The sequence below is a fragment of the Cicer arietinum genome, chromosome 5 (genome assembly GCF_000331145.2).
Source record: "Cicer arietinum cultivar CDC Frontier isolate Library 1 chromosome 5, Cicar.CDCFrontier_v2.0, whole genome shotgun sequence".
Classification (NCBI taxonomy): domain Eukaryota; kingdom Viridiplantae; phylum Streptophyta; class Magnoliopsida; order Fabales; family Fabaceae; genus Cicer; species Cicer arietinum.
In genome coordinates this window covers 66808510-66818592 of record NC_021164.2, presented here as the reverse complement: position 1 = coordinate 66818592, position 10083 = coordinate 66808510, and the positions used below count along the sequence as shown (strand labels likewise).

The window sequence follows — 10083 nt, the reverse complement described above, 5'->3', positions numbered from 1 at the left end:
TATATGATTATATATAATATATATATATATATATATATATATATATATATATATATATATATATATATATATAAATTAATGATAAAAATAACAAAACCACAAAATAGTCATACTTTTGTCAAAAATTACACTTTATTGTAGTACGTATTCCATTTTTTTAATACTTAATGAATCAACTCCTTAAAAGAAATGTTTAAGTGAATTTAACATATAGATTCATTTATAAATTTTTTAATAATGATACTTAATAATTATTAAATTTCTCCCACCTAACACACCTAATTTTTTTATATTAAATATAGCTACTAATAATTTTATCTCTTTATACTGTAACATTAAAATCATGTGGATTCTGCAAGAGAGTGTGCTTAATAATGCATCTGCTGTATACCATGTTATTTATTCCTCTCATAAGAATACCTATATGACACTTATTCTTATCTGACAAGATCCAACAATTATTGATGGTCTTATTTTTAGAATATTATTATTAATAATAGTAAATATTACTTTTCAAATAAGTATAAAAAATTAGCATAATTTCATAGACAATAGAACGATAATTATTTCTGTAAAATTGTAATAGTTCTTATATAGCACAGAAGATTTGAACTATAAAAACTTCAATTATAAGTTTACATAATTTTAGACCATATGCATAAATTCTTTTCGGCTATAATTGGATGATTTAATTATATATCATTCACAACTCATATTGATATATGTTATTAATCAAAGCACAAAAAGTAATCTATTATAAAAAATAAAATAAAATAAAAAGTATGAAAAGCCTCAAAGCCATCTATACTTTCCAAATTTAAGAAACAACAATGATACTCCATGTTCTTCAACATCCATTTAATATATATTTTCTAAATTATAGCTTGATTCCACATAAAATAATTTTATTCAAGATGTTTTTTTAACTATAGATAGAATAGTAAAAAAAAGTTGGTACAATGCTGTGAAATCTTTTATTCAAATGCAATCTAATGTTATCGCGACAATTTTATTTAAAATGGGTATATGATACTAGCTATAAATACATCTCTTAATAAATATTTGAACTTCAATTCAGCTTAGATATTATTCTATTACACCGAATTCATATTACTCACATGTTAACACCTCATTTTATTAATATTTATTACATGTATCACATCATTATGTTTTATCCTTTTCTACATGGGTGTTCACCAAAAAAATAAAATAATAATGTCGGTAGAATAACAAATTTGAAAGGAATTGTTGCTTGAATAGAACTCTCATGTACTATCGCAAGGCAACACACGGACACGGTCAATAAAAGACGATGGAGTGCCGATTATAAATTTGCATCCCAAACTTTCAGTTTCAATTCAACGCATATCTAATCTCTACTTTGCTCTCACTTTGTTTTCCACATTATAATAATAATATACAATCATGTCTGGCGAGGAGTATTCAGAGAAAAAGTTTGACGGAGAAGCGGCTTCGTCGCTGGTGAAGGAGTTGAGAGGGAGTTTCAGTTCCGGTAAGACTCAAAGTTATGAATGGAGAATTTCACAAGTTAAGGCTCTTTTGAAAATGGTTGTGGAACAACAGGATCAAATAATTCATGCTCTGCGTTCCGACCTCGCCAAGCCACCGCTCGAAACTGTCGTGTACGAGGTATTTAATTTAATTCAAACTAGCAAAATGTTCTTTTCATACCTATTGCCTAAATTACTTAATTTAATCTAATCACTTCATCTAGGTGGCAGAGTCAATTTGATACAACTAATCACTGAGATTCACTCCATTTATGTTGTTTCAATTTGTTTAAAAACATTTGTTTTCGTCATGTATGGTTGCGTTTTCAAGTATGCGAAGTTGCTGAGATATTTTTTTTTTTTTTTTTTTTTTTTTTTTGGAGGCCGAAAGAGTAAGAATTGTTCTCTTTTCCGATTAACTAGTAATTTTAATAAAGTAATTCATCAAATTAATACTTAATGTTGTAGAGAGTCTCAAATAGATCTTTGAAATTATGAATATTTCAAAAAGATTTATTATACTTTTAAATTATCGAGTTGGTCATTATATTTAATGATTTACTATCAATTATATTATTTATTTTAACAATTTACTGCAACGTAGTTTTTATCATTTAATCATTTTCTATCAATTTATTTATTTTTATAAGGACTAATATAAATAAAATTTGTCAGCGTCATAATTTTTTTTGAAAAACTCATAATCTCATATACATGTTTGAGATCACCTTATATAATCAGTAGAGATTTCAGTGGTTTATTCAATTTTAAGTACTAAAATGTGACCAATTTAATATTTGGTCCATCGTGGACTAGTACAGTCTACGACTTTGAACAGAAGTATTATAATCTAACGACTTTTATCATCTTTACAACTAAAATGGTGAAATCGACGACGGTTCAAATAAGTTGAATTTTGTTAAATACATTCATGACATTGTTTTAACATTATTAAATTATACTTTTGATTAATATGATCTAGAAGTGTTAATGTTTTGCGTGACTTTTAAGTAGTAGTCTATGATGGATCACGGATCCCACTTGTGGTCATACAATCACTCTAAAATGCCATACTAGTAATATGAAAAATTCTACGGCTTGTTATATATGTCAACATTGGTTTCTCACGTGTAGGGGTGTATAAAAATATGATTAATTGGACTATATTAATAAATTGGACTGCACTGCACCACAAGTAATCAAACTATTTAAATAGTTCATGAATTGAATAACATATTTAAAATATTTCAATTAACTAAACTTACTTCAAAAATCAGTTTAATAATTTTAAATTTTTTTAAACTTCAATTAAGATTTTTTTTCTTACAAAAATTTTGAATTTTATTTTTCTCGAAATAAAATATCAAAAATATCAAAAAAAAAATTAAATCATTTTTAAAAAAAAACAATTTTGAGAATTGAAAACACTTTTTCTTGAAATTTTTTTGATTTTTTTTTTTGAAAAAAATCAAAACTTTTTTTTCCAATTTATTTTTTTATCGAGAAATTTTTTATATTTATTTTTCTCGAAAAAACTTTTTTTGAAAAAATTTTAAAAATTTTGCCAAAAGAATTAAAAAAAACATTTATCGATAAATTTTTTATATTTATTTTTTTGAAAATAAATTGATATTTTTTTTTATCAAAGAATTCTAAAATTCTTGTTTCGAATAATTATTTTTTAAATTAATGTTAACTAAAAATTTCTTTAAAATATTAAACTAGTTTATATTTATAAATTAGTTTTTAATCGATTCAAAAATACATTAAACTTAATTTAAAAAATCTTCAAACTAATTCACTGGGATTCAATTTTTGCACCATACACATATCACGTGTGTCTCTTACGGTGAAACTTCATGATCAACGTAAATGCATGTCACGGAAATCAGGATGCTAGCCTCTTGTTCTTTAAGGCAGGGACGAGTAGCCGCTAGTTTAATAATGCAGGAACAAGATGATTCTATTCAATGTTTTAGAAATTAGAATAGAGATCCAACTGGTGAATCAGATGATAAATAAATTCAGTAAGTAAATAACAAAAATACAAAAAAATGAAAAGGGATTGAACCAAATGTGGTTCAATATGTTGACTTTATAGTTCTATTTCAAAAAAAAAATGTTAGACTTTAGTTCATTAAGACGTTAGTAAAACCAACAAATTGGCTGCTTCATATTCAACTAACTGCCGATAGATTTCCTAAATCGTTGTTCCTATTAGACTTTAATTAATTATCAAATAAGATAAAGTTTTTTTTTCTTCTTAAATTCTAGTTGAATCCACATAATTGTAAAATTAAGTTAGACTCAACTGAACTTGAGAACTCACGGTTTTATGTGAGTTTTTTTGTGATATTTATTATTTTTGTTTATAGACAAAGACAGTTAATTTTTTTATGGAAAAGAATATATTGTAGAGAAAAAAAAAATCAATCGTTAAATTTTTTTAAACTTTTCTTGTGATAAGAACGGTAGATTTAAGACTAAAAGAATATATATTTTATTTTGCCGTCGCATATCCCTTCACTTTCAATTTTATTTCGTATATCAAATCAAATGATCCAAATGATGAAATTTAGTAAATTTGGTATCCATTTCACTCAATTACATCGCTTTCAATAAATCCTTTTTTTTTTTGTCCGTAAATCCAAAAATATTTTAGTTGTAATATTTGTAACTAAAAAAAATATTATGGAATTTGAACCCTTTTTTATAAAGAACATGAAGCTGAGAATGTGGATTAAAATCCCAACTTCGAATTTCCTCACATCAATTGCTTATATTTATGGAATTGACAGGTATTGAGCAATCAATACAACTATATGTCAAATATAAATTTTTTTTCTAATCTTAACTGATGTAGTTTCTGTATTCCAGATTGGTATGTTTAAAAACTCATGTGAAGTCACGCTAAAGGAATTGAAACAATGGATGGCACCAGAAAAGGTTTTTATTTCACCTTAATTTCTTCAGCTGAAAAGAAATTTTTTTGATTCATATTGTATTGATTATAATATATAGTTTATTTCATTCGTCACATCAAGTTCATTAATTTTATTTCAGGTTAAATCTTCAATCACAACTTTTCCTTCTTCAGCTGAAATAGTACCTGAACCACTTGGTGTTGTGTTAGTCATCTCTGCATGGAACTATCCATTTTGTAAGTTAACCTTTTTCTAGTGCATGTTTAAAGTCACACTACACTGGCTTTGATAAAATTATGTTGACACCCTAATTTTTTTTAAGCTCCAAAATGTAATTTTGAGCAAATCCAAACATGCATTTATACGTTTTTGAATTGATATTTTCAGCCTTTTGTTTCGTTGATATTCTCTGTGGACTAAATAATAATATTAATATGATCCTCTATGTTTTCAGTGCTATCCCTTGATCCAGTTGTTGGAGCTATAGCAGCAGGTAATGCTGTGGTTCTAAAACCATCAGAAATTGCTCCAGCATCATCTTCACTGCTGGCAAAATTGTTAGGGAAGTACATGGATAACTCATCTATAAGAGTTGTTGAAGGGGCAGTTGATGAAACTACTGCATTGTTGCAGCAAAAGTGGGACAAAATTTTCTATACAGGTTTGTTTCACTTCTCATTGTTTTGTTTTTCTTGGATGGTTTATGAATTGTATTTTTGGTTTTCTCATAGACTAAATTACTATGCATTAGTATGCCTTAATTTATATTGTGAATTTTGATATCCCTTTTCATATAATCAAAGAAATACAAAAATAGTATAAATGCATATATTGATTAGTTTTAGTTTGAACCGTTACTAGAAAAATATGTTTAATCAGACTTTACCTGCTTCTCGGTCGACTTTTGGATTGTCAGAGCCTCTTTCCTCCAAAAACCGAACAGTTAAAACAAAAAAAAAATTGTCTCTTTCAAGTTATATCCACATTTCCTAGCATAAGTAATTCCTGAATTTTTTCAGGTAATGGAAAAGTGGGAAGGATAGTGATGGCTGCAGCTGCAAAACACCTTACACCAGTTGTTCTTGAGCTTGGAGGAAAATCTCCAACTGTTGTTGATTCAAATGTCAATTTAGAGGTATTGACTAAAGCCTTACTCTTCTTTATCTTTTCTTTTCCAACTACTTGTTTATATTATATTGACCTCATTCTTCCAAAGTCATTATTGAATTAAATTAATTTGAATATACAAGGTTACAGCTAGAAGGATAATTTCTGGCAAGTGGGGCTGTAACAACGGACAAGCCTGCATTTCTCCTGATTACATTATAACAACAAAAGACTTTGCTCCATTGTTGGTATGAAACTTTCCTTGTGAAGCTATTTAGAGTTCTAAATCTTTGTCTGTGTATCTAATGTTTTTCGTGCATCTCATTTTCAGGTAGATGCCTTAAAGACTGAGTTGGAAAACTTCTTTGGAAAGAATCCATTAGAATCAAATGATCTGTCGCGGATTGTGAGTTCTAACCACTTCAATCGCTTGATAAAGCTCATGGATGAGGATAAGGTTTCTGACAAAATTGTTTATGGTGGTGCAAAAGATGAAAGCAAATTGTAAGCTCTCTTCTTGTTTCTTAGTTTGAGTTTAGTGTGTAAAGCTTTTATATTGTGCAATGCAATGGATCTTGACACAAGCAAATTACAGGAGGATTGCTCCTACTATTTTATTAGACGTTCCACGAGATTCACTGATAATGAGTGAGGAGATCTTTGGTCCATTGCTTCCCATCATCACAGTATGTATAAAAGCAAACAAATAACTATTTGTGTGACATTTTGTTCAAATTTTCTTGTCTTCTTTGGTTACTATTCCAATGATCTAATGTGAACAACATGTGCACATAGTCTTGCTGCATGTGTAATTGATATGTGCATTTTAATGTGGTACAAGAGTCAAAAGTGATTCTACCTTTAAGATTTAGTACTCAATCATCATAATAGACTTCAAAACTCTTAAAATTGTTTATAGATGTTACTTAAAAATATTACAACTAAATTAACAGCTGCTAGTCCTTTAATTGTGGACAAATTGCAAAACGTTTTAGCTAATTGCTTAACTAATAACTTGGAAACATGTATTTATACTTCGAATATTCATCGATACCCTTCATCAGCTTGTATCAAATTATAATCTTGCTTTTTGCCTGGAACAGGTGAATAAGCTGGAAGAAAGCTTCGATGTGATAAACTCCGGAACAAAGCCACTAGCAGCATATTTATTTACAAATGACAATAAGTTCAAGGAACAATTTGTGAAGAAAGTTTCTGCTGGTGGTTTGCTTATCAATGACACTGTCTTACATGTAATTACTTGTTTTATTTTTAAAACTTTTCTATGAATGCATCAAGTACATATATCCTTGTCAGGCAATGTTATTAATCTTTTTTGTTTTTTCCTTTTCCTTGTGCAGCTTGTGGTTTGTACTTTGCCATTTGGGGGAGTTGGAGACAGTGGAATGGGTGCATACCATGGAAAATTCTCCTTTGATGCTTTTACTCACAGAAAGGCGGTACTTTATCGCGGTTTTACAGGCGATTCATCTTTAAGGTACCCACCTTACACGGATACAAAGCAGAAATGTATGAAGGCTCTAGTTGCCGGTGATGTCCCCGGTATTGTTCGTGCTCTTTTCGGATGGTCCTAGGCTTTAATTTGTTTTCAAATGTGGCTGCTAGTGATTTACCTTTTGTTCTTATTCTATTGTATTAATTGTGCACATTGGTTTCGTTCTAACCACTTTTCAAAATAAATTTATTAAACGAGGTCTATGCTTGGTAAAAGAAAATTAGTTGTTGATATTTGATAAACCTACTACTTACTCGATAAACCGATATACAGCCTAGAGTTTCCACCATGGTTTTAAGTCGCTCCCGCATTGCAATCCTTGATAAAAAGTAGAATTACAATAAATAAAAAATTGACTGATGCAACCAATACATCAGTCGTATTGAGGTCACAGAACTATCAAAAATCTTGATGTTACGGTCCAAATCACGGTCACATATATTTTTTTTTAATTCCAGTTTCCACATTAAATGTATTACTTCCCTAACTTGAAAGTGTAATTTTCCTTTAGTGGTTTTTGTTGCTCTAAAGGTTCGGAAGTTAACTTAATTCAACAACAAAGAGGGCATTACATATTTCTCTTGGTGTTCAAAAAAAGCTTTCAATTAATTAACAAGAATTCTGTAATATACCAAAAACCTCAGATCTTTGATTATCTGTGAGATGTGTGGGAAACTCAACTAAAAATTTAATTCTTAAGTTTCCTCTCTTCCCTGGTTCTTTGGAGATTGACATACCTTGGCCATTGATAATGTTCTGATAGCCAGGGTGTATGATATCATCTAATGTCAAATTCATATGCTCTCCACCCAACAATGGCACTGATATTGTACACCCTGTAAGTGCCTTTAGTAAGGGAATTTCTACACATAATTCCAAATCATCCCCTTCTCTTTTAAACAATTGGTGTTTTTTCTCTGATATATAATATATTATGTCTCCTGTGTATGCACCAGGTCTCTCATTCCCTTTTCCTACAAATGTAATTTTTGTTCCTTTCGTCCATCCTGATTGTACATTTATTGTTAATTGTTCTTCCTCTTGAACTACCCCTCTGCATAAAACAAAATAAACAACAAACATATTCATTAATCATGTGTATCATATTTTTGCTAAGTAACATTCTATAAGTCATTTTTTGATATATTATATAATGGATTCACATTGCCTTCTCAAATATTATTATGTGTTTTGAGGTTATGTTTAGCTTTAGAAAAGGGAATTTTAACAACGTTACACAACATTGATGTATGTTTAATACAATGTTGTGATTTAGTGTTAAACATCATTGCTAGCTACTCAATAACTAAACACTAACAAATTGTAAATTGTAACTAAACGTATATTCTTTCAATTGCACGAGTTACAAACATGCTTAACATTTTGAAAACCCAAAAGACTTGAATGTGTTTTTACTCTCTTAAAATAGCTACATTCAATTAAAAAAATTACTTAAAACATATTTAAACAAAATCAAAAAGAATAATTGATAAGTAACACTAAAGATGAATCAATAGATCAAATTATAGGTGTGGATTGATAGAAATATACTCACCCGGCATCTGTGAGGACGTCTCTTGTGATCATGACATTTTTCTTGCAACCATAACACAACTCTTCAAGAGTACATTCAAGAGTTTTCTCAATTGGTGGGGGTTTAAGCATCCCAGATGAATTAGAATACATAATTGGAGTTCCACTCCTACGGCTGCTATCATTTCTTGACTGCATACGATGAGGCATTCTTAAACTACCACTGCTGTTCAATGAAGGTGTAGCCATAAAATTATCAAAGCTTTCCATGCTCCTGCTTCTTGTGTGATGATTAATCTTCTTTTTGTTCCTTGCATTTGTGTTGTTTCTTGACGTAGAAGCCATTGAATTTGAAGGTAAACGTGAATTATCTAAGCTTCTATGTCTACATATACAACATCCTAGTCTTGAACTCGCCATTTGATCGTCGTCACTTAAATAATCATTGTTCAATTCCGAGCTGTGAATTCCATTCATATTTTTACGCGATTCGTTGTTATCTACAACATGTTCCTGAGATGAATCAAATCAGATCATTGTAAGGACTTTCATATTAGATTTTTATTATGCATTCATGCATATGTTCTTCGAATTTCAATGCATGTAGAAATCTATTATGAAATCAAACAGTGAGAACTCAATTGAATTATAAGTTATATATCGTTTTTTAATAATAATATTGATTTGTTGAATTGGAATTAATAATTCAAGATTATTTGTCCTGAGAGCGTGAAGGTAAAGACAAAAAAAATTGTACCTGTTGAATCCGGTTGTGGTGGTGTGGTGGATTATCATTGGTGATGGATGAGGATGATGTTTTATTACGACGAAACCATGTTTTGATAATTGATTTGTATGCTTTGGTAAGGCAACGAAGGGAGTTTTTGGCCACCATGAGAGAGACACGATGCAATGGAAGAGTAGTAACAATGTCAACAGGTGAAATGCTTGGTGAACCAAATGTGGGGTGTTTTCTAACAGACCCTTTTATTAGTACCAACTCTAATTATAGGGAACCATATATTTTGTTTCTCCTTTTGACTTCAACCTCTTTTATCATTGATAATGATCAAAGATCTAACCTCTTCTTCAAAATTATTTTTATGTTGTTTCGATTTTATTTCTTAATTTTGACTGTATATTCATCGATGTATAATTAATTAATTACGTTACTACACATTATTACTAGTGTTGTTGCATATGAAGACGAACCTATATAAATTTAATTTATGTCATTTGATCTTTATATGCTTTAATTTTGAAAATAAAAATAATCAAATATTTGATTACATTAATTTAACTTTATTGGACGTTGGAAAAAGTATTAGTTGAAAAAATTAAAATAACTAGAAAATACTACATTATGTTATATTAATTGTTAACTATCTACAGTATATCATTTTACATAATATCTCAAAATTTGATGTTATTAATACTAATAATTATATAGCGTGTCTATCTTATTCTGAGTCGTTATTATTTCACCTTAAAA

At 29.1% G+C, this 10083-nt stretch overlaps 2 protein-coding genes across 2 annotated transcripts; one reads left to right on the top strand and one right to left on the bottom strand.

The window, feature by feature from the left end:
• The first annotated feature begins 1257 nt into the window (after positions 1–1257).
• LOC101510937 (aldehyde dehydrogenase family 3 member H1-like) lies at positions 1258–7278 on the top strand. Its single transcript, XM_004502425.4, has 10 exons — positions 1258–1650; positions 4389–4457; positions 4575–4671; positions 4890–5096; positions 5455–5570; positions 5686–5790; positions 5874–6046; positions 6138–6228; positions 6646–6795; positions 6904–7278. Exons 1-10 carry the CDS (start codon positions 1426–1428, stop codon positions 7135–7137), a joined length of 1467 nt encoding a protein of 488 aa, XP_004502482.1. The 5' UTR covers positions 1258–1425; the 3' UTR covers positions 7138–7278.
• Positions 7279–7598: 320 nt separating this feature from the next.
• On the bottom strand, positions 7599–8861 carry LOC101493858 (uncharacterized). The gene is made up of 2 exons (XM_004502457.4): positions 8614–8861; positions 7599–8112 (listed from the first exon to the last, which is right to left on the bottom strand). The coding sequence occupies exons 1-2, from the start codon at positions 8859–8861 to the stop codon at positions 7668–7670; spliced, it is 693 nt and encodes a 230-aa protein (XP_004502514.3). The 3' UTR covers positions 7599–7667.
• Between the last annotated feature and the right edge of the window lie 1222 nt (positions 8862–10083).

Bases quoted from the DNA above. Each gene is read 5' to 3' on its own strand.
- LOC101493858 (XM_004502457.4), bottom strand. From the start codon at position 8,861: ATGGAAAGCTTTGATAATTTTATGGCTACACCTTCATTGAACAGCAGT. The intron at 8,113-8,613 runs GTGAGTATATTT...TGTTTTATGCAG, and splicing joins GACGTCCTCACAGATGCCGG to AGGGGTAGTTCAAGAGGAAG.
- LOC101510937 (XM_004502425.4), top strand. From the start codon at position 1,426: ATGTCTGGCGAGGAGTATTCAGAGAAAAAGTTTGACGGAGAAGCGGCT. The intron at 6,047-6,137 runs GTAAGCTCTCTT...AGCAAATTACAG, and splicing joins GCAAAAGATGAAAGCAAATT to GAGGATTGCTCCTACTATTT. The intron at 6,229-6,645 runs GTATGTATAAAA...TGCCTGGAACAG, and splicing joins CATTGCTTCCCATCATCACA to GTGAATAAGCTGGAAGAAAG.